Genomic DNA, 26338 nt, shown 5'->3' on the forward strand with positions numbered 1-26338 from the left:
AAAATGAGCAGACCCGTGAAGATTTGGGTTAGAATAGGTCTTCAGCAACCCATGCTTGTCTCCCCATGAAGATCCGGTTTAGAATATGTCTTCAGCAACCAATGCTTGTCTCCCCATGAAGATCCAGTTTAGAATAGGTCTTCAGCAACCCATGCTTGTCTCCCCATGAAGATCTGGGGTAGAATAGGTCTTCAGCAACCCATGCTTGTCTCCCCATGAAGATCCGGTTTAGAATATGTCTTCAGCAACCCATGCTTGTCTCCCCATGAAGATCCGGTTTAGAATAGGTCTTCAGCAGCCCATGCTTGTCTCCCTGTGAAGATCTGGGGTAGAATAGGCCCTAATAGGAGACTATGCTTATCGTAAGCGGCGATTGGCGAGGTGGTCAAGCTTGGTGACTTGCCTGATGCATGTAATCTTATCCCATATGATCATGATGTCAATCACTGGATTGTCTGGTCCAGACTTGATTATTTACTGACTGCCGTCATATTGTTGGAATATTGCTGAGTGCAGCATTAAACAAAAAACAAGGAACAAAAACTGAAATGATCGGCAGACTGGTTGGACTTGTCCATCGGTGTCTATCCTGTCTGGTTATTATTATTAGGCTATGAGATTGACATGCGAGACTGATACTGACTCATTTTTCATTGGTGTTGAACAGCCCTATAGTCAATATTAGTTGATGTATTGACTTAAAGGGCAGTGGTATACCCGCTGCACATGCTCAGCGACATGCATATTGCACCTGACGCTGACGGAATTGATTAATTAATCCTCCTCCTTCACTGGCAAGCATGCCCTGAACATTCAGATTGTGTCGTACACAAAAGCAGCCGGAAATGCCATATTGTATGCCCATATCAGCTGTTTGCATATCAGACAAAGGAGTTGTTTACCTATACTACTTACTCCATTGATATGAGGTGTATATTACATGTGTCATTGAAGTATACGGAGGATATTCACCGCCGTCATGTCCACTGTATTGTTATGTAGATAACACTGAGTGGTTTATTTGTGATATAAACACCATGGTTATTAAAGATTTGAATTAAATGCTGATATGATGGTTATCATGCAAATGTGTGTTTTAGGATGGTAAATATCCTGTATTAGGCATAAATATTGCATTAAGTGAGCCTTGGCTCAGATGTGCCCCATTTGAACAGATTTCCTGTATCTTTGACTATTATTTTGATACTAATTGCAATTATCCCAGTAATTTGTACAAATCCCCTATCGTAAATTCTGATTTGATCACCAAATACACAAGGTCGGTGTCATGTTTGTTTGGAAACACTTCAAGTAGTACCTACCTGACCTTTTATACTTGTATATTTATCCATGTTTATATTTGACCTCAATGGATATTGTTTTTATCCATTGGCTTTGTCCTGCCTAGAAGCAAACACATTATATGAAAAATGTTGTTATTCTGCATATGTAAAAAACCTGACTATCTTTTGTTTCATATTTTCCTTAAATATGGTAAATACTGTATTATGTTATTTTTCAACAGAATAAATTATAGGATGAATAATTCTATATCAGGCAATATGAGAATATGCATGAGAGATATATTACACGAGTCATGTGGGCTTGACGCATGTGTAGTAGAATGCTTACTAGTTTAATGAACACAAACTATTTGTTAGTGGAATAGTAGGAGTCTGATAACAGTATAAGAAGTGTAAGTTTTCAAGTGTGTTTAGATGTTTAGTGTGCCCTTTGGAGTGGCTGAGTGAGTTTGATTTTATGCCGCTTTTAGCAATATTCCAGCAATATCAAGACGCGGAACACCAGAAATGGCCTTCACACATTGTACCCATATCAAACCTGGGTTTTCGGTGTGACGAGCGAGTTATTGCCCCTTTGGAATTTTAGCGTACTATCATAGGCATTATATATAAGGTATTAAAATAAAATAGACTTGCAATGTATTTATGGTTTAATATTTAAAACACTTCAGTGCCATTTTATTTTAATACCTTATTTATTAATGTGTATATATAATGTATAATGTATGAAACTACCAGTTTATATCATTTATTTTAGTTTTAAACATTAAGCATTATTACAAAACTCATGTTCATATTTAATGCCCTTGAAAGTACCAACAACAAGACTACTTTTACCCCACCCGCATGCCTGGTGAAGGTCATTTCACCACCAGATAGATAATAAGTGGATAGGATTTAGAAAGTTTGTTTCTTTTACTTTGTTGAGATTGTTAACCATGACATTCAATTCCTGAATCCCTAGGTTTATTTTATTAATGACCAGTGCACGTTTGTATGTTTATTTTACATGTTTACCCAGAATACTTTTGAGAAAAAAACTTACCTCGGCATAAATTATCGCAGGTGTTAGTCATTTAATGTAACTTTTAAATGTTCCCTTCAAGAAAGAGGACCTGTTGCCTGTGCCACCTTAACCATGACATTGCCACCCTGGTACAAGGAATTTCAAACGCTGGATAACTAGTGTTCTGATATTAGTGGAGCCATGCTACATGTTACACACATACCTTTGGACAAATACGTAGTCCATGAAAACATTTCTCTAAAATAATTGTAAAATATTTTCTCCTCTGCCTTTTTCATATGTGGAATCAAAGAAACTAGACTTGGTTTAGTTTTATCTAGACTTGCCTAGGCTTTTATAGTCCTGCACCATGACTGTGGAATATATTTAATTTATGAAGAAAAAAACTAATCTAGATATGTATACAAAAGCAAGTCCAGCCAGCTCTAGCTTGCTCTATTCCAAATATAAGATTTCATAGACTAAATGTTTGTCTAAGACTTTTAGTAATTTATAATTATAAAATATAAATTCCAGCCATGGTGCAGGACTAACAGACCTTGTAAAACAAGCATCCAAATGTCAGTGCTTGGGGATATTATTCCTGTGCTACTTCCCTTCCATGCACAGCCACCATTTGTTCCTCTCTTTAAAAGATTTATCAAGTGGGCATTGAAGCTATCTGAAAGAGCTCATCATTGCCTTGGCATATCTTTTGTTGATATAGAAGGTAATGTTAGTGATAGGTAATTGCTGAGTGTCTGGACCATGCCAGACAGGGCTGGGCTGGAGGATTGATCACCTCCATGTGGTCAGATAGACTGACCAGTCCAGCCACGATGCCTCGCTGCCTCTCCATCTCAACCAGCAGAAATAACTTCAGCTTATAGTACTGCCTTGTCCTTGAAATACCCTGCGAAGACTGACTCTTGATCGGCACCATTCCATTGCAACCATCTTAACTGGTTTTCTTCAAACTAACTCCTCCAATTTCCTTTTTGGATGATCTTGGAACTCAACACTTACAGTGGTGTTTGGCCTTAAAATATTTTTTATTGGTATCCTGTCGGCCCACATCGAAATATTACTCATGTCCAGTTGATGACCATGTTAAGGTCTGCATAATTCTCTCGTGTAAACTCACGATATTGCTGAAATATTGCCGATGTGACGTTAAATATTAACTCACTCACTCTCATGTCAACTCAAGAATAAACATATATAACAACAAACAACATGAACACACAATGACATTTAGGAAGTGGTCAAATGTAACAAATGTTATATTTGGGATAACACTTTTGGTGTAAAGTACAGATTCTAGTACTTTTTGGGGTTGAGTCCCATACGGGATTCGAACCCACATTGCCAGAGTGAGGCACCTAATGGTGTGGTTTTGAATCCCAGATGGGACTCAACCCCCAAAAGTACTAGAATCTGTACTTTACTAAGAAAGCACTATCCCAAATATATTATTTATAAGAAAAAACATTTTTTGTAAACAACATCAAATAGACCCAAACCATTTTTGTAAAAATATTTTTCTCAAAATGTTTTGACAGGCAGCATCAAACATTGAAGTAACCATGTCACTGTTTAACCTCTTAGTTTCTCTTTATAAGTAGTAAGTACTGTTCTTAATTTCGGCCATTTTGTCTTGAAAGTTTTGCCAGATTGACTACAATCTAGTATTAGTCAGTTGTCAAATATTTGCCTGTAGATTCAATCTCATGCCATAGACTTAGGTAGCTAATAATTTAAAGCGACCGGTTCATCGCAAATTCCAAGTCTGAAAATATTTGGTTGAGTCTTCTTTAATATTCATAGGGGCTCACATTTGTCAATCTGAGCCTGCATTCACCTTTGTCTCCACTGGTCAGCAAGAGGCAGATAGTCATCACATGCCATACGTGGTCAACATTCAGCAAACAGGAAGAGCTGCAAGGAATGCTGGGTATGAGACAGGCTCCATTTGCGTGTGCGGCAGAGGGTGCAAAGGAGCAGATCATGTCTCGTAGGGTTAGGGGCTTTGCAAAGGTGGCTTGTATACCCACTGATTTGAAAGAGGGACTAGGCTTTGACCAACTGGCACTCCTGGGAAATTAAATTCAAATTGTTCAAACATTTCCGGCAGGATACAGTCATCTTCTCGTGATCACCCTGTATTATCACTATTATAGAATCAAGATTCAAGAATTGTTATTGTACAGATCACCCACGTAGGGCAGATTACGAACTATCTACATATGGGAATAAATATAACTATCTATACTACTCAAAAGAAGTTAAAGAATTCCTGATTTTTTCCTTTATGTGTACTGTGCTTTTAAGTATACTTGTAAAGGTCACCAACGGTTATCAAGATATCATGATCCACTGTTGGTACCAGATGAACTTTCACCTAGCAAGATGTAAGTAGCAGGGCCCATTGCTTTAAAACACAATGCTAATAGCTTCTATGTATAGTGAATGTAATGCTTCTGTGATATGTTAGATAAGCCCTCATTTGTATCGAGTGACTGTTTGTGGTCTAACTTTGCACTTAGCAATGTTCCAGCTATATGACAGCAGTCTGTAAATATTTGAGTCCAAACTAAACGATCCAGAGATTGACATTATGAGCATTGATCAACGCAATTGGGATACAATGACATGCATGAGCCTGATCATGTAAGTCGGGTCTTGTGACAAGCATGTATTGCTGAAGACCAATTGTTACCCGGATCTTCACAGGTATAGAGCGTCTTTGAAAATAAACAGTAAGTGTGGCATGATGGTCCTGTGTTTAGGTTTATTTTCTCGTCAGACCAAGATAGCTAACCACTGAGTGGACAAATAACATACCAGGCCCTTTAGTGGTCAGAACAGGAAAATATTGACATGTTGGCGAAGGTCATTTTCACACACTGCGGATCTGCATTCAAACAAAACCCTACGTTTGAATGGACTCTGTTTCTAGCCGTAACAACAGCTTTGTTAACCCGCTAGGATTAGGGGACAACTTGGGCCTCGGTCACAGTTTAGTTGAATCAAACATGTGGAAGGCTCCCAGACAATTTCTGGAAAAAGGTTGGACAGGCCCTTGTTTCATTATATTGTACAACATGCCCGTCCTTTGTTAGAGGGACAGCTCCTTCCTTCAATGAATGGTAGAACAGCCCTTTGCTTCAATGAATGGTAGAACAGCTCTCTCCTTCAATGAATGGTAGAACATCTCTCTCCTTCAATGAATGGTAGAACAGCCCTCTGCTTCAATGAATGGCATAACAGCCCTTTGCTTCAATGTAGGGTAAAACATCTCTCTCCTTCAATGAATGGTAGAACAGCTCCTTCCTCAATGTAGGGTAGAACAGCCCATTCCTTCAATGAATGGTAGAACAGCTCCTTCCTCAATGTAGGGTAGAACAGCCCATTCCTTCAATGAATGGTAGAACAGCTCCTTCCTCAATGTAGGGTAGAACAGCCCATTCCTTCAATGAATGGTAGAACAGCTCTTACCTTCAATGAATGGTAGAACAGCTCTCTCCTTCAATGAATGGTAGAACAGGTTCTTCCTTCAATGAATGGTAAAACAGCTCTCTCTTTCAATGAATGGTAGAACAGCTCTCACCTTCAATGAATGGTAGAACAGCTCTCACCTTCAATGAATGGTAGAACAGCTCTCTCCTTCAATGTAGGGTAGAACAGCTCTCTCCTTCAATGTAGGGTAGAACAGCCCTTTGCTAAAAATAGGTGATATTTGCCCTTCATTGTAATAAAAGTAGATCAGCCTATTCATCAAAATGAATCCACTACCAAATATGTATGGAATAACTGACTATTTCTGTATGTAGGCCATCTTTGACAATGAATAGATGGCCTTTCAGTAGATATGAAAAGATGGCCTACTGGTGACAAGGAATAGATGGCCTTTCAGTAGATATGAAAAGATGGCCTACTGGTGACAAGGAATAGATGGCCTTTCAGTAGATATGAAAAGATGGCCTTCTGGTGACAAGGAATAGATGGCCTTTCAGTAGATATGAAAAGATGGCCTACCGGTGACAAGGAATAGATGGCCTTTCAGTAGATATGAAAAGATGATCTATTGGTGACAAGGAATAGATGGCCTATCGGTAAATATGAAAAGATTGCCTACTGGTGACAAGGAATAAATGGCCAATAAGTAGATATGAAAAGATGATCTATCGGTGACAATGAATATATGGCCTATCGGTAAAATTTAATATGAAAAGATGGCCTAGTGGTGACAAGGAATAGATGGCCAATAAGACTATCTGTGACAATGACGAGATGACCCATTGTGTGTGACAGGGTCGGACATATAGGACTTTCTGCTGGCTGTTTGGTCCTTTCCATTATGCTGCCCCTGGGGTGATAATTACCACTGATGGGTCACTGCTGGCCATCTTGGTCAACACCCCCATGTTTGTGGACTTCTCTTGATGGTAAAGCTAATCTCTGTGTTAAGAGGTGGGGATGAAATGCTAGGTTTCATCGCTACATCAATGTCAAAAGCAATGTCTTATGCAGATACAGGTGTCTTCGGGTTCTTACACTGTTGTCATTACTATTTGGGAGGGACTTGTAGGTTGTTGAGTAGCCCAGTGGTCTAGGTGTTCACTAATCATGGGTTCGACAGCAGCTCTGTAGTCTGGGAGGCCCATATGTTCAGATAAATGCCCCCAAATATTGTTATCCTTGTTACTTTGTAAATGTGAGTGAGTGAGTTGCGATTTAGTAACATCTGCAGCATGTTAGCCATATGGTAACTAGTAATAATAATAATAATAATAATAATAATAATAATAATAATAATAATGAATACATTTACAATCTTTAAAACAACTAGATTATCACAGAATTTTATTAAAACTAGCACGTAACCATAAAGCAAAATCACTGAACATAATACATTATAAAAAACGGGCTGTAGATCACCAGCAACCAAAGTTAGGCCACCATACAAGGAACAATGGGGACTTCCGGCATCTCTGCTTCCTGCATGGACCCTATCAGAATTTTTGAGGGTATCTATGCTACAGAACTTTCTTGAAGAAATAGTCACCAGCATCCCAACATGAAACCATTTGATGGAATTATACAAGACATCCAGTGTATGCTGCATCATTTTCATGTCTGAGAAAATCTTTTAACAGAAGAGTATTATGAGTATATTTATTGTTTGGAACAGAAATTGTTCATTTCTTTAATTTCTCTTGCGATTAATAGGATGGGCGTGGTCAGACTCACTGACTTGGTTGATGCATGTCATCATATCCCAATTCATAGATAGATGCTCATGATGTCAATCTCATGATGCTCATGGATTGAATAGACCAGATTTGATTATTTACAGACCACCGTCATATAGCTGGAATATTGCTGAACACAAACAAGAAATCTTGAAGGCTTGAAATCTAGACCATGCCAACTCCTTAGGTCCTAAGTTAATCTAATATTAGAATTGGATCAATAATGAATTTTTCAAAATGAAGGATTTTATGTTTATATTTCCTGTAGCAGTATTTCTGCATCTAGAAGGTGGTTTCATCCTAATTTGACAGAATTTCAAATGACAACCAGTACGACATATAAATATTTATGAAATGGAATAAAATGTTTGACTTTTATGAGGCTATTACTACAACCATTTGAAGATGAATAGATGATATTTACATGTACAATTCCTATGGTGAGCAATTGAGCTAAATATAGAAAGTTGGACTAGTTTATCTGAATTGTATGTATAAAATGTTTCAAGGACTGATTGTTTGAATTTTCTTTTTTTATTAGAATGAATGTCAGTAACTTGTAGAAATATATAATGTCAATGCCAGGGAATAATCAGTCTCGATTATCTGCTGAAACAGATTCTATTGGGCGTAAAAGACCAAACTGCAGTGAAAATTACATGAATGAATCACTGAAAATCAAGGGTAAAGTTATTTGAAGAATCTTGATTTTTATGAATACAAGGAAGATTCTATCCTTTCATTTGGCAACATAATCCCTAAAGCTTTGTCAACTAAACAAAAAAACCCAGAAATATGACACTTTTATATCTTTTTAGCAACAAAGCACAAACAAATCTGGTCACAATCCCTAGAATCGGAGCACGTTTTAGATTTTCTTTCTTATTAAACAAGCAAGGGAATATGCTTTTAACAACAACACAAGGAAGTCAAGTTACACCAGTGTGGTAATACTGTTAAAATGTTATTCCTGTCTGTTGTAAAGATTTTACATTTGATCTTTGTACGTGAGTCTTTGTGAAACAGATTTAGTTGGCTGCCTGCCAGGAGAGGACACAAGTTGATGTGTAATGTGTGTTGTCCTGTTCCATGGTGGAGAGCCATGTTTTTGTCACCAGCTACTTATAAGCGGGACACAACAATGCCGCTTGCCAAGAGGGAGGGGGAGGGGGGGGGGGGGGGTGTGTGGACTTCCCAGACTAGTCCACAGAGCATGCAGGACACTGATGAATATACTGCTTATACCACAGTGTGTACTGATTACTTTCTGAATCTGTTACTCTGTTACTGTTGAATATACCACTTATACCACAGTGTGTACTGATTAGTCTCTGAATCTGTCACAATGTTACTGTTGAATTGTTGAATATACCACTTATACCACAGTGTGTACTGAATACTCAGAATCCGTTACACTGTTACTGTTGTCAGAGACCATATACCGGTATATGGTCTCTGCTGTTGTTTATACTGCTTATACCACAGTGTGTTCTAAATCTGTCACACTGTGACTGAGTCTAGTGGACTGTGACACAGTGCATATGCCGCCTACGCCTACGGAACGGAACTCTACACAAACTTGTGATAGTGGCACTGTAACGCAGGCTGATGCCACCTACAGAGAAGGTAGTACATATACTTCAAGCTTTAGATATCAGAGACTGTAAATGCTGGGTGGCAATGAAGCTGACAGAGCTAACGAGATGGGACAGAGGTCTGCTTCTGATGGGGAGCTGGGAGATTGTGGGGAATTCTTGACCTGTTCATTATGGCCCTATAAACCAGCAGTACTGGAAATCAGGCTAACTGATTCTGATTGAGTTTTGGTCCCTCTTTGGCAAGCTTGTAAATGGGAACATTATTTATGAATACTTGTTCAGTATTTGAGTAGGACTTGGATGGAAAGCTACATTACTACCAAGGCCATAATTGCCTCTTATTATGATTGACATAAGTGAACACTGTGGCTTAATGCAATAAACAAACAGCACAGGGAAATACTACAAATTTGTTTCCGTCATGTCTTATTAAATGCTTCGAGAGAAATATTCGTCTTCTGATCAGTCGGCAGAAGCAGGAGTTTATTGCAATTACTGACCGATCCATATACCAAATATTTGGCCATTTAGAAGATTACAGCCTGGATAAATAGATGGTAAATCTTCTCTGATATTCTGAGATTGTCATGTACTGACCAATCAGGTAACTTATTCAAATGCCTTGTTATTATGTTATTGATTTGTGATTCCAATACATGCACTGATATTTTCCTTAACAAGACAGGTTTAATGATTGAATTCTGCTTCAAGACACTGTAGAACCTAATCAAAAATGTTGGCCTGGTAGTCCTCTAATGACTAATATGATTTATTTAGAGTTTAAGTCCAGGCCTTTCTGTTATCTGATTACTCTAATGTAACGATAAAATATAATATATATATTAAAAGTGTTTTTTCAAAGTAGGTCTTTTTATAATATGTTTTTGTGAATCTTTTATTTCAAGCGTTTCATCTTTTGATACAAATAAAACCCGTGAAGACAACTATGCTTGTCGTAAGAGGCGACCAACGGGATCGGGTGGCCAGGCTCGCTGACTTGGTTGATGCATGTCATCGTATCCTAATGCATGGATCGATGCTTATGATGTCAATCACTGGATTGTCTGGTCCAGACTCGATTATTTACAGACCGCCGTCATATAGCTGGAATATTGTGCAGCATTAAACAACAAACACATTTTGAGAAAATAACCATATTAACTTCTAAAAATCTAGACAAGATAATATATTTTTATGCAACAAATCTCTTGGCATATTGGATATGAGATATGAGTACTGCTGTGCGGCAACAGGCAACAAACACTTAGAATTTGTGAGTGGCAGGTGCTACTGGAGGGACAACACATGCTTACCTTCGTGAAGACCTAGAGTCATCACTGGTTTTCAGTGATCCATTCATAATCTTTTCATCACAGTTTTGACTGTAAGGGCCATTTGAATCTGTTTAGGCAGATAATTGAGACTGATTATTCTCTGGCATTGATGTTTTATATGAAAAACTTTAGTCACAAATCAATAATCCCCAAATATACAACTTTCTTAGCCTAGCCTACACATTTCAACGTGAAACAGCAAAGTCATATTTTCAATTTTTTTCAGAAAACATCTGTGAAGAAGCCATGTGTCCATAGTTTGAGCCGGCCCAAACTAGTGAAGATACGGGTAAGTGTACGATGTTGTAACGTAGAGGAGTTTGTGATGTAGCTGGTCCTCCAGTACAAGATGTTGTGACCTTGATCGACCATATTGGACATACTGTCTCATCTGTCTAGGCTCGACACTGTGTCAGCCTTCTGATGGGCGCAGGCATGCAAAGCATGTTTTGCACATGCCGAGTCCTGCTTGGGAGATTCTCAAATGCTGTAGACGCTTCAGGTAAACGCTTTCTGAAGATCCGCTGGAATATGAATATAATTGTTCCAATTGTCATGGTGAATTTTTGTCCTGCTCAGATGGTTGTCGATTTTAGGGGCCTGTTTTCCCAGTGGTATTTTTTGGTTGTGTGGTGAAAGATTTATTGTTCCATGTTAAATGTCAACATTTTGTTGTTGTCTTGATCCCGATCAAACAAATATGGTATCTGTACACTCATGGCAGGGAAGCTAGCCCTTGAAAATAGGATGGCATCCTTTGTGACGCTTTCCCATTATTCATAGAAAATAACTAGTGGCCAGGTGGCCATTATATAAACAGCTCCAGAGTCATTGTAGTCATTGTTGATGTTACACTCTGACTTGATGTGAAATGAAACTCCGCAACATACACAGCATTCCTGTTTCATCGTTGTTCTGCTGTAGGGCAGTAGTATCAGTTGCCATGTTACAGTTGCCATGTTACAGTTGCCATGTTACAGTTGCCATGTTACAGTTACTGTGTTACAGTTGCCATGTTACAGTTGCCAAACATACAGAGCTGATACTGGGGTGTAGGAGTTTGTAACTATATTTAAATAAAAGAAATTCCTCTGAGCTCATATTTTAATTTTTAAATAAAAGAAATTCCTCTGAGCTCATATTTTAATTTTTAAATAAAAGAAATTCCTCTGAGCTCACATGTAAGTAAAAGAGTTTGTAATTCCTTGTAGTAGAGCGCCAGTTGGCTTTCAAAGTGGTAAAGGCAGTTAAAATAGTTCTGGTGTTTGAAGGGCACTCTTAAATCATATCTTGTTTTAGAAAAATACCTTGTAATGATATACATTATACAGAGCTGGTGATAAATGTTCTCTTGCAAAAGTAATCTGTGCAAACATTGGAGATTAGTTTATAAATATATCAGAGTAGTGCACTGTGGATTCATAAAGTACACCTGGAGATCAGAAACTGAACAGGATGTAAAGGGTCTCAATGACAAGTAAGAAGACAGACTTTCTACATTGAAACCACTTATTATGTAGCTCATGGCGAAATGACATTCACTGAGTTGTAAGATAGATCACGAGTATTTAGGATTGCAAACCTAGACATTGTGTGAGTGCGCATTCAAAAACAAACACTTTTCTGTCACTGGCGGTATTATTTTGAGATAAACAGGTGAAAGTTTCTTCATATCTTCTAATCCATTAAATAATTAGATATGCAATATCAGATCAATTTGTGAACATTTTTTAACTGTGTGATGTGGCTTAGCTTAACTCAATGTTAGGATCAGTCAAGAATCAATTATTTTTGAATTAGGAAATTACTTTCCATAGAAAGTATCTTACGATGCTGCTAATGAATTATCCATTCAAGCAGCTTCAATAAAGATTGTTATTCTGGATTTGTAGCTGAAGAATTTGGTCATCAATATTTAGGTAGCTGTACTATAGTTACAGGTAGTGACTCTATGTTTGCTTTCTCCCTTAACGTAGCAAGACCTGGAATGATTTACACGCTAGTTGCCTGGTTTGTCATGTAACATCACCGATAATTGATTCCGCAGTGATCTGCGATTGTAACTGTTGGCGCTGAGCCAGGTGTCGCCTCAATTCATATGGATTTAGTGCTGTTGATGCTGCAGCATCAAATACTGGCACTGTGCCAAGGTCAGTTATCCCTTAACATCGGAACACAAATAGTTTGAGACAGTGCTTGGTGGTTGCTGGTTGTTCAAAATCACAATTTTTAAAATCAACAATGTCATATTTTCTTTCTTTGTAATGTATAGGATGGATTCACAACGAGATTCCATTACAAAGTTAAGACATCCCTTGTGTTTGAATTGTACAATTATGAACACAGATTTTACTGATTTGGAGAGTAAATTTTACAGGTATTATTCGTCGTGTTTGATAGTGGTTTACTGGAGGATGTAATTTGAAAATAATCCATTCCGGTGCTCTTGCTGTGCACATGGGGGACAAACGTTTCATCAGCCTAACAAGGTTGGACGGTGGACCATTTCTCCCACAAAGAGGTTGTCGGCCATAAACTCCCAGCTCTTTCATACTGATGTGCTGCCTGAGTTTGGAATATTGAAAGGACACTGTCCCTATTCATGACTGATGGGGGCGTCCTCATCAAACACCATTGCATCGGTGTTTTCATGGAGGTGTTTAGCCAAGACTTCTTATTGTGTAAGGTAAAGCTGAGGATAGAAAGTAGCTAATTAAAGCTCTCGGGCTTGCATACTGGGGTAATATTCTGTTACGTGGTTTCAGCGCCCCCTAGTGTGCCAGCTTCAAAGGGGAGAATGAATGGGCTGCAACCACACTCCTAATGTAATAGACACATGGCTGGCCCATCGTACCAGCTGCCGTACCCTCTATTCAAGTTTCTGTCTCCATCAAACCCACTTTTTAAAAATTAAGTTTATGGGGAGGTGATAGAGAAGGGAGCTTGTGTTATGTGTTGAAATGCAAGGTTTTCCATGGCTGTCAGGAGGGCAGTCCGCCTCTCCATTCCGTCACTGCACTTTAAGTTGTCAGGGCTAATGTTATGGTAATGGCCCTCTGTATGAGGGTAGATGCTATACACGTTTACACCGGCAGCTGATACTCAATGGTTTGGAATTACAAGTATTGAGAATCGGTCTTTATACTTTAAACCTTTAATAAGCATAAACCTGAGTGATTGAAACGACCACCCATTGGGGCAGAAGAGGTGATAAAGCTTTCAGGTTGGAATTAATAGAAATATGGGGAAATACAACCTGTTGCTGTCGCTTTTTTGTTTTGTTATCTTGGGGAATATTTGATATTTTTTTCTTTTAAGTAAACAATGAAAGCTGGTGACTTTACAAGGCGTAGTGATCATAAGGACATTGGGTGAGTGTTTGCCCCAGGATCAGAGGACTTCCATAGCCAATCTTGCTGTTTTCAGACAGCAGATTTACAAACAATCAGTAATGATTGTATCATGGCAGACATGCACTAAATATGGTTGGAATTGCTGGAGGTCGCTTCACAGTTGCATGATAGTACAGACACAAGTACTGTGCCATGAACCCAGCTCAAGAAAGCCGAAATATTGTGCCAAGCAAATCACATGTGCACCACCCCGGAGCCCTTTGTTATGTTGACTTTGGCTCCTTGTTTGCTGTGAGGTCTCTCTTCCAAATCAAGCAGCCATCTTGGAAATGACAGCATGTCCACTGGTCACAATGAGTCTAGGTGCATGGACTGAGTCTATTACAAGTCTTTGAGGGTGTATTTTGGGCTATAGGTCTTATGTTTGTTGATTGGCTTGATGAGAAACGTATTGGCAAAATAAAAGGCTGTGTTGACATGGTGATTACTGCCACGTGAAGGACGATGGTGGGTTCCTGACCCCAAGAGGAGTTTCTGGTACATACTAGTTATGGAAGGCAGAGCCCAGACTCAACATGGCATTGCTGGGCTGGGCCAGTGTGTCTTGCCAATCACTACCCGACTGGACAAAAGCCTTCCAAAAAGCCTCAATTGTGTCTTGAAAATGTGCAATATTATTTAAAGTTATACAAATAATATTTTCTGTTCTATGTGTGATTATCTTCTAATAAGCACAAAGCTATGCAATAAAAACATATCTAAAGAGTATCTATTTTTGTGTTATGAGAATTTGTGCAGTTACTAACATGACTGTTTATGATGCATTCTGCATCAGATTCACCCATACTCCTTGCCCATGTCTTCATTTTTTACAGGGTAAGGCGATAACTAAGTGGGTAGTGTAGTTGCTTGTCTTTCCTCAGGTACAGTTTGTGAGGTTAACTTGCCAGATGTGCCTGCATTGTTTGCTAGAAGCAATATAACACCCTTCAAGATCTGGGCCCACGTGCACAAAGTGATCTTTGCGCTATGTTGATCGTATCACCAATACTTTAACACAGGCTTACGATAGTCGCAGTGCTAATATTGTCGCAGTGCTAAGATCACTCATTTCTTGAAAACCCGGTCTCCTACACTTCTAGGTTTGGGACCCTCCTATCATTAACTAGCTTTACATTATCCCCCATTACACCCCACCCCCACCCATCCCTTAAGCCACATCCACCCCCTAAGCCACATTCACCCCTAAGCAATATACCTACTATCCTAAGCAATATACCCACCACCCTAAGGGACATCATGATGAACATAAGAAACTAATACCCTTGAAGAAAAAGCAATAACCATGGAACTAATTGTAGAAAAAGTCAGCCTTTTCTTGACATCTAATGAAAGTACACAGTAGTTGTGTATTTCTTCCTTCCTAGGGTCTTATTAAGGAGGTATGTATGGATTTGTGTGGAAATGTCAGAATGAATGTGTGTGCGTGTCTTTGTGTGTGTGCGTGTGCATATACCCTCATCAGACACGCTTCTTTCAATACGTTGTTGTCATCATTTCAGAAGCATGACAATAAGATTAATTTGGCGTGAATGTTAAATATGAAAGTAAACATTAAGCAGGGAAAGAAGTATATACAGCTTCAAATAAATCTGAAGTACTTATTATAGATAACCCAAGGTCATAACATAATATTTTGTATTGATACTTTGTGTTGTTATCCTGACTTATGTATCTGTTTATAGAGTTTATAGAATATTGCCACTGTTTCTACTTGGAATGTATAGATGACTATAATCTTGTTTCTTGTATCTCAGGGTAACCTCCATTGCAGGAGTAGTATTTAGTGTGAGGTGTTCTTAATGTACCTTCCACTGCCCAGCTCATGGTGGGTTCCAGATGTGATCAGGAAAACCTACACATACATGCATGCATCGGTGTCAGCTTTTAGCAGCTTCCTGTAAAAAGAAAAAATGTTTGATAATTTTTTTGGTATTTTTTCCTTGTAAACATTTGAACATTTTTATCAAAGATGCGAAGGTTTAAAAAATGTTTTTTAAAAGAAGAAATTTGTATGCAGTTTGTAATCTCATTGTTGACATTTTGACTCACATGTAGGTATTTAAGTAGCTTCTCGGAGAACCCCAGTCTGCTATGAGTTGTCTGGATAGCGGCACCAAGTTAGGGTCCATGGCCGAATGCGAATCAGGCAGGATGTCAGTGTGTCCAAGCGGGAGGATTTAGCTCTTTAATATGGCAGATTGAACAGTCCCATGGAACTTGGAAACTCTGGTGATGCTTAAAAAAATATTGTTAATGGATGACTGGCCCCAAGAGAAAACTCACTGACAAGATAGTAAATGAAAATTTAGATTTTATTTTGAATCCTTCCTAGGATGAGATGAAGAGGAATAGAAACTAATGGAAATATACTATGCCATCAGTTGCTAAATGTAGTCATGGCCCAAACAATGTCAAATAAAAACTTGATCAAATTCGCAAAGATTGTTTTTTAATCAACCAAGATTAGCTAATATGTTGGTTACATACGTTTTTTAAGCCGATGTCTGACAACCTAGCTCTCTGTATAAATAGGCAGGCTTCCACTGTGCACCATTTTATGCAAGCTAAATGTTGAAGCACCAGAATATGTATCTGGAACATGTTCAAATGTTTCTGAGATAAATGTCTTGCTACAACAAGTGCCTTCTTTTTGTGTTCGGCACTGCCGATTTTGAAGGGTAGTTCTTTATGTCGTGCCTGCAGCTATTTGCAGTATGGCAAGTGTTTGTACTTATCAGTTTACCTATAGTCTGTTTATTCTCAAAGAGCACATTTGTCAAAATGAGATATTGTTTTTACACACATGTTTTTTTATAATCTTTACCAACATAAACTGAACAAAAAAGTTAGGGAATAAATATTTTTTGGGATTGATTAAAGACTGAGCATTCAATTTCATAAAAATATCCCCGAAATTATTCACGATCCCTAACTTTTTTTATTCAATATATTTAGGATCAATATATATTATTTAAAACCTCTTTTTGTATGTAATTATGCATATGCAACAGAGGCCTGTGGTATGTGTAGGTTTCCATATGCCCTTGAAGCACTGGACTCAACCAGAATATGATAACTCCAGTCAATTCTTCGTAACTGATTTCCAGTAACACCTGTTCTCTGGACATTTGCTTAAATGCGTGGGTCCCACCTTCAACATGTTTTTCAGGTTTTTTTCTCTGATCATGTCAGCGAGTTGCACCATAATCAATACTGTCAACATAGTACTGGTTGTATTCACATCTCTTGTCAGGGCTGTGATGTAGTGACGGCCATGTAATATCCATGTCAGCTATTGCGAGTATCAAATGGGAATCTCGAGCATCATTGAATACTGCGATAAATTACCGCCATATTTATTAATGTCGTTTTCAGTTAAGGAAATATTTCAAGTAGGGGAGTATCTGGTTGTAGTGTTATAATTTTATTGACGTCCCAAATATGCTGATTTGAAATATCTTTTGCAGCATCATGATATTCATGGACAGCAATCTTTTCTGGCCCACTATATGTTTTGCTTGTCCATGAAGTATCACATTTGTATATGTCTTACAATAGACTGTCCTTTATGTGTTTGGGTGGCAATGAAGCTTCTCAAGCATGTATAATTTAGATCGACTTGCTTGTATCACCAGATATTTTGTTCAATGAAAACAGCAGTGGCATGTCACATTTTACTTTTCAGCTTCAACTATCCGACGTTTAAACCCCGGAACAACTGGGATTTGGTGGAGGATAATGATTTCATGAATGTTGTACTTGTTGAAAGGGTTTATTGATGTGTTGAATATTTTCCTGTCAGTCTTTCAAAACCTCAAACATACCTAAATAATTTGAAATTCATAAGTACAGTCTTGTCTCTTTAATGAGATGTTTTAAGTGCATTATTTTACCCGCGACAGTTGGTGGGATGACAACAGAAGCGGTAGAGCTTGACACGACTATTGTTGGATAGTCATAATTTAAATTAGATCGGACAACATAATAGGATGAAATCCTCCTCACAAGAGACAAGGCCAGAGGGTCTAAAAATCTCAGCAAGCCAATGCCCCAAGTAATTTCATGTCCAATTGATCAGCAAAAGGTCCTGGATTCACCCTGATGGACACGGGAGGTTCATTGCATTGATTGTCCCAGTGGCTGGAGTCAGTGTGGGACAAAGCTCCCACCCACTTCCCTGCTCTGTAGTCATCCAACGGATGTTGGCCAAGTCCAGAGGAGGAACTCTCTACTGTCCTGTGGCCATTAAACTACCTTCAGCCTGAAATTGGTCTGGAGAAGCCTTATTACTTTGTTTGGTACTAATTATAAAGGAAAAGGCATCAGTAACTTTGGTTCCTTGTGGAAAAGTATCATGACTTTCCTTGGTACTAATTATATAGGAAAAGGCATCAGTAACTTTGGTTCCTTGTGGAGAAGCCTCATTACTTTCCTTGGTACTAATTATAAAGAAAAGGAATCGGTAAGTTTGGTTCCTTGTGTGTCAGTGTTAATTATATGTATGATTTATAAGGCATGAGTAGTTGAATCCACCAGTGCGTGAGTGGGTGGGTGGGTGAGTGCTCAAATTACAGTGGTTTAAGTTGTTTGTTGACATCAACAATACCTTCATGAATTGTTTATACTGGTATTTAACATATGGAGGCCCAGGTACTATTCTGCATATGTTGGAGTGCAGTATGATCAGTTGTGGGGAATGTTGTAACTTCAGCAGGTTTATGTCACGTGGAAGTCCAAGGGCAACCAAGCTCTTTGTTTGATTCAACAACCCAAGAACAGTTCCTTTTTGAAAAGTGTTCCGGATCTTGAAAGTGGTTTTAGCGTACTGTGCATAAGTTGTCTGAATAGATGACCTGTGGATTGCCAAGAGCTCATTGTATTTACAGCCCCTTTGAGTTGACCCAATTTTCAGGTCGTCGCATTTCCTCACCATAGCAACTTTTCACAATCATAGGAAATATGGCTTTATAGATTTATTTTTCTCTCAATAACGCTCTGCCAATAAAACATACTCGACCTCTTTATCAGGTGGGATGGGGTAAAACTCCTTATTAGAATAAACAGCCAGCACTTAGACTCTTTTGGGTGAATTTGACTTTATGGATATATGCAGATATACTGACTGATAAACAGTTGTAAAGTAGTGTTTATTGCCAAATAAAGTTGACATCCTCATACCAAACATCACAAAAATACCATTTATCTTTGATATTGGTCAGTTTACGGTCTCTAGAGATTTGATAACAAGGTTTGTTCATGTTGACTCTTGGTGTTTTATTACATTGTATCATTTATGAGACTGGATAATGAGAGGATTTGCCAGGATGGTATTAAAAAGGTTTTTATTTCATTTGATGATAGTGAGCTGCTTTAAACCAAAAGCCTACTGTTAACTGCCAGACTGTTATTCATAAATTATTCCTAATGAATTTTATGTTTGTATGCTTGGAAGTTAACTTATTTGACATAAGGATGCAAGACAGCAGCCTCCTCCTCCTCCTCCTGGAAGTGACCTTGCCTTCACCACACACATCAGTTCACACAACACTGAGTGGTATTTGCTTTGTTGGCAGAGAACACTTAAGACTGCGTTTTGGTACCTGAAACAGTCCATTAATTTTTTATTGCACCTAATGTAGCTGCCAAGAAATCATTCAGGAATTTCTTTTAATGTTGCTTTTGTACCTTACACAACAGCCCGGCCATAGTAATCTCAGTCAAGGGCATTTTGCTGGAAATAGGTGTCGAGTTTTTTGGCTTAAAAGTTTGCATGTATGTGACATGTTCATTGTGACAGAGGCAAGATCGTGGGTAGATAGATTATAATTAATATTCTCTCTGTCTTCCTAAATCACACTGTCTGTTGACGATATTGCTAAGCTGTTTTGCAGCCTTGGTAAACATCCAATATTAAAGGCAGGAAAATATTTTTGAAAGGAGAATCATTTACAAAAGCATTAACAAAGTGATGAAATTTTCCTTTTGTGAACACATTTGATATTGACAACAAAATATTGAACCTTTAAGCTGACAATGTGTGGGGTGTGATTTCACTCTGGGCTGTGTGTGCTTAGCACTGCATGATGAGTTCCCGCTGCCACTGGCGAGTAAATGCCAGTATTATTTCTGTCTAATGACCTTCACCTTGCCGGTGTGTTCTGTGTAGACCGAGTGTGTGAGAGAGAATTAAATTTGTAATTACATGAATTTCTTAACAAAGCGTCATTCATAGTTGATAGGCATAGTTGTTTTGTGATATATATAGCCTTCCTTTATTGCATAGTTGTTTTGTGATATATATAGCCTTCCTTTATTGCATAGTTGTTTTGGGATATATATAGTCTTCCTTTATTGCATAGTTGTTTTGGGATATACATAGCCTTCCTTTATTGCATAGTTGGTTTTGGATATATATAGTCTTCCTATATTGCATAGTTGTTTTGGGATATATATAGCCTTCCTTTATTGCATAGTTGTTTTTGGATATATATAGCCTTCCTTTATTGCATAGTTGTTTTGGGATATTCATAGTCTTCCTTTATTGCATAGTTGTTTTGGGATATATATAGCCTTCCTTTATTGCATGGTTGTTTTGGGATATTCATAGTCTTCCTTTATTGCTGTATGAGGATAAGAAGGAATAGTCTGTTTGCATGGGTAAACTTGATAATTCTCCAGGGTGATATGTGATCTATCACCAACAGTGTTAGCAGTGAATGTGGTTGAGGGAAACAGGATACATTCATCATAGACTTGTTCATGCACACCTACAAGTCTTTTATACTCCTCAACATTTGCTAAGGACCACACCTTTGACTTAAGATGACTATTTTGGTCCTTGGCAAATGTTGAATAGTATAGAATGAAAGTTGATTTCTTCATTGTCTACAGCAACAACATCCAAGTCCACTGTAAAGACTGTATGTTGTAACCTTGACAACATTGTGTAACTAATGCTGTTCCTTACTTCATGTCTTCAACTATCAGGGCCCACGTGTACGAAACATGTCAGCACTTTGTCTGCTGTAAGTCTAAGATAAAATGGTTAAATTTTATGTATACACCAGAGACGCCTGGGGCCAGGCACATTCAGTTAATACATGTTGTGCTCTGAATTTGCAATTATAGATGAACATTTTGGAGAAAGCTTTAAACAGTATGTTAAGGCTGTGGTAGTAGCACTCTCTGAAAAACATTTTGAAGTATGACTTGGAAATTGATACCTAACAGATGTATGGTGAGTGTTGAAACATCTATGGGAGTATAGGAGTGTAGATATAGGAGTACGTGTGTGATGTCACAGCAGTGGTATTATGTCAGGTGTATAGAGAGAACAGCCTAGAAACATCTGTTGAGGTATAGGACTACGTCTGATGTCACAACAGTGCCCCCCATTTTATCAGGTGTATAGATACAACAGCCTAGATACATCTACGTTGAGGTATAGGCGTACATCTGATGTCATGACAGTGCCGCCATTTGCGTATTCCTTTCCTCCTTCGGAATATAATTTTTGTAAAATGGCATCTACTGGAGGAAACATTTGAAAGATTCCCAACTTGAGATGGTTGCTGTATGTTTACCTTATCTGTCATGGGTGAGCAAAGCCTGACAAAGACTTAGGTCTCCTGGTCACTTTAGCACTAGCTGCCCTCAACGGGCTGGACCCAGGACCTTGAAAACCGATCCTACCCAATCCTACCCGCCTTCAAGCTGACCTATTAGGTGAAACGTGACCAGGGCTATTACACCCGACTATGACCAAACGTAAGCTTATCTGGAAGCCAGTGCAATAATACCTTCTCTGTGTGCAGTACTTTGTTTTATTGTGAACCTGGTGACCTGGAGTACTTGCTATGATGCTACAGGACTGACATTTCCATTTCTTTCTCTTATTCATGTGGTGGCTTGGTGGAACGGAAGAAAAACACATTCTTTCTTCATCTTATGAAATATCTATTTCTGACCTGAACTTAAATTTTAGTTTATGTTGTATTTATAAAGTGCAAAAGATAAGATAATTTCAATTCAGGAACGTAATGTACGATTGAAATGTCATCTGTGGAATGCCGTACGATAATCAGGCTCCAGTGGTTCGTGAAATGTATTGGTTCAAAACTGAGGTTCGAAACTATCTGCATGAAGGTGTAAAAATAACTATGTATATTGGAGGAGGATGTCAAATCCATGGTCCCATGTGGGATGAGGATAGACTTACATCTAGTCTCTTAAAGGAAACTATCTTACATAAAAAAACAGTTGTTGAATTATCTTAATGAAAATATAATAAAAAGGATCTTTGAGACTCTCTTCATTTTCAGATACTGCAGTAATCTAGACTTGCCAAACATTATTGGCTGTATTTGGTATATTTGCGTCATGGTCTGTATGACAGACTAATGTGGGAATTCCCCTGCTGGTTGTAAGAGGCGACCAAATGGATCAGGTTGCCTGGTTATATACTTGATTATTTACATGCTGCCTTGATAAAGCTGGAATATTGCTGAGCACAGTGTTAAACAACAAAACAACTACAAGTCGATGGTAGAAAACATGTTACTTCTTCATCAAGGAAGGCTAAGATGTCACATTTAGATGACATGTAGATGGCATGCCTCATACACATAAACATTAATAAATAGTTTCAGGTGATAATTGATTGTGATCAATTATTGGCTTATGTTACAAGTAACACTACCCATGGCTTTGGGCTATAAATGCCTTTGTCAAATTGGCACACAGTTTTATTAAAGCATTAGTTGCAGCACATTGTCAAAGAGGTGACTGTTGTTTGGGATTCTATGGATACCTTTAACAGCTTCTGAGTATTGGGGTGGGGTGGGGTGGGGGGGTGTTGTGCAGGGCTAATGGCACTTGTGGGAGCGAGGGGAGGCAGGGTGATCGCCCCCGCTGGCAAGGTTGACCCATTGGAATGATGGTGATAAGTTTAACACCGCTGTAATCTTTGTCTTTTATCATATTTGTTGTGGGACAATCATCCATCAACACTAATTGGTCAGTTTATATTGGCATTCAGCCAACAACTGGATAAAATCTATCTGCTGAGTTAGCCCAGTATCAGAACAGATACACCTTTGGCAGAATGAGCTCTGTGCTGCTTTGCTCTGGAAAGATGGAAGCATGTTGCTCTAGTGTAACATTTCCGGAGTTGGCTTATTTATAGGGCAGTATTCCTGGACATTTTCGGTAATTTGGTGCTAATTTGCTGTTACTGCCAGCATTGAAAAATACGACATAATGAGGGAATACACCCTCGTAACAACCACCCACCCTCTGTCAGCTGTGATATCTGATATCAACCTATATTTGGCATCGGTGTTGGTGAGAAACCTTCTTGACAAAAGCAATAAACTTAATCCAAACATGTCAATGAATCAACAGTAGGTAATTCTGATAATACAGCTGGTATTTCTCATATGATACTGTTTTTTCTTGTGAATTTTCATTTCAAAAGCATGATGCTACATTGTGAGATGAATTTACAATGCACGTCAAAATGAACATACATAAGTGATTAATTACTGGTATTTATTTCTGTTATAACCTGGAAGAATGTTGGATAAATAATGTATAGTGCGAGCTACAGAAAGCTGTTCGATAAATAATGTAAGAGTGCAAGCTATAGAAAGCTGTTTTAGTATATATTGGCATTTGTTCTAGATGACAACTTTCACATTTAAGTTTGATAGTATCAGGACTTGTGAGGCCAAAAACAGAAAGCTCCATGATATGGAAGGTAAACGATGTATGGTTGTTGATGTATGGGTGTCGCTGCTTGACCTTTCATCCACCATCATAGTCAGTCTCTTCTCGTCAGGTTCAGACAGCAGGAGAAATAATTGTATATTTTTGGAGATGATAACGTTTGTTATTTCGCCTGTAATATTGACCAGAGTGTTGGTCTTCTCTTCTTTAATGAGCAGTGGTGTATTTTTTCAAGAAGTTATATGCCTGTGGTCTATGAGGGGGAAATATGCTTAGAGTAAATATTTATTATATACTGACATATTGATAACATCTCTCAGCGAGTTGATGTAGGCATCTTGTTAAAATGTGCCGGCTTCTCATCCCCATTATGAAATAGGAAGCGACATTTACAGCTACTCTACCTAGCCGATAACCCATTTCTCAGGGTGGTATTGTTGCTGGAATTGATGCTGGCTATCTCAAGAGTTCTTCTCTGGAAGGTGATGAACATACCGAAGATGATTGAAAGTGTCTTTGGTGGTTATACATGCGTATTGCCCGGGTTCTGTGATTGCAGGCCATGCTCAAGTGGAAAAGTGTCCAGTTATTACCTGGAGTTGGATTTCATGGATCATAAAAACATCGTTCTTATTCCATATACTTCAGATAATTGCTTTAGTCCATGTTGGTGATAGTTAGGGTGACATATAAGCATCTGGTTAACCATTCATACTCACAGGTGTTTCGTTGATGCCAAGGCAGACTGAGTGTGTTGGGTTTTACGACTCCAATTTCCAACTATACCAATGCCAGGGGGGGGGGAGGAAGAGACACCAGAAAAGGGCTTCACACATTCCCACTTGGGAATTTTTAAACCGGGGTCTTCAACATGGTGGGCTAACTTGATATGAAAGATAATGTTATGTGCATTATGGTGAGAAAATGTCTTCTTAAAAAGAAGCCACCTGTATTTGGTCAGAGAAGTGGCAGTGATAATTGTTAGTTACATTTCGCATTTCTTTGTGTTCACTGTATGGATGGATGGATGGATGGATGGATGGATCAAAATGTTTTGTCATTTAAAAGATTGCATCTGTACTGTTCTTTCTGCAATAAATATTATCTTATCTTATCTTGTCTCATGGAATTTCACAGCAGATGGAAGTTAATTGTTTTGTTGGTAAAATAACAAGAGTTATATTGTATATTATACATGCCCACTTTGAGCCAGTTGAAACAATTCAAACATTGGCCCCAGTCTGAGCAGAGTAACAGTAGCCCCCACATGGCAGTGATAAGGATGTTTTGTGAGTTATTGTGTGGCTGGCTTCATTACCAAAGACTCCTCACTGGTAACGGTAGGCTGACACTGGCACTGATAGCAATCACAAGCTGCTAGTCGGCCAGGACGCATACTGTAGCTCTCAGGCAGGACCACTGCCCCCTTATAGCTTGTCCTTGTCACAGCTAGGCATTGCCTGCCTCAAGTTATGTCAGAACTATGCCACCACTATGACAGAACCACTGCCACCACTATGACAGCACCACTGCCACCACTATGACAGCACCACTGCCACCACTATGACAGAACCACTGCCACCACTATGACAGAACCACTGCCACCACTATGACAGCACCACTGCCACCACTATGACAGAACCACTGCCACCACTATGACAGAACCACTGCCACCACTATGACAGAACCACTGCCACCATGATGACAGGACCACTGCCACCACTATGACAGAACCACTGCCACCACTATGACAGAACCACTGCCACCACTATGACAGAACCACTGAAACCACTACGACAGAACCACTGCCACCACTATGACAGCACCACTGCCACCACTATGACAGCACCATTGCCACCACTATGACAGAACCATTGCCACCTCTATGACAGAACCACTGCCACCACTATGACAGAACCACTGCCACCACTATAACAGAACCACTGCCACCACTATGACAGCACCACTGCCACCACTATGACAGAACCATTGCCACCACTATGACAGAACCACTGCCACCACGATGACAGCACCACTGCCACCACTATGTCAGAACCACTGCCACCACTATGACAGCACCATTGCCACCACTATGACAGAACCATTGCCACCTCTATGACAGAACCACTGCCACCACTATGACAGAACCACTGCCACCACTATGACAGAACCACTGCCACCACTATGACAGCACCACTGCCACCACTATGACAGAACCATTGCCACCACTATGACAGAACCACTGCCACCACGATGACAGCACCACTGCCACCACTATGACAAAACCACTGCCACCACTATGACAGAACCACTACCACCACGATGACAGCACCACTGCCACCACTATGACAGAACCACTGCCACCACTATGACAGAACCACTACCACCACTATGACAGCACCATTGCCACCTCTATGACAGAACCACTGCCACCTCTATGACAGAACCACTGCCACCACTATGACAGAACCACTGCCACCTCTATGACAGCACCACTGCCACCACTATGACAGAACCACTGCCACCACTTTGACAGAACCACTGCCACCATGATGACAGGACCACTGCCACCATGATGACAGGACCACTGCCACCACTATGACAGAACCACTGCCACCACTATGACAGAACCACTGCCACCACTATGACAGAACTATGCCACCACTATGACAGAACCACTGCCACCACTTTGACAGAAC

At 39.2% G+C, this 26338-nt stretch overlaps 1 protein-coding gene across 1 annotated transcript in view; it reads left to right on the forward strand.

The window, feature by feature from the left end:
* Nucleotides 1-26338, forward strand: part of LOC139442128 (uncharacterized) — a 68302-nt gene that overhangs the window by 16025 nt on the left and 25939 nt on the right. Inside the window, exon 4 of the mRNA XM_071222930.1 lies at nt 10724-10786. Within this exon, the coding sequence (XP_071079031.1) occupies nt 10724-10786 (63 nt within the window). The remainder of the gene's footprint in view (nt 1-10723; nt 10787-26338) is intronic.

The sequence above is a fragment of the Haliotis cracherodii genome, unplaced genomic scaffold, assembly GCF_022045235.1.
Source record: "Haliotis cracherodii isolate W230 unplaced genomic scaffold, xgHalCrac1.p SCAF_5, whole genome shotgun sequence".
Taxonomy (NCBI): Eukaryota; Metazoa; Mollusca; class Gastropoda; order Lepetellida; family Haliotidae; genus Haliotis; species Haliotis cracherodii.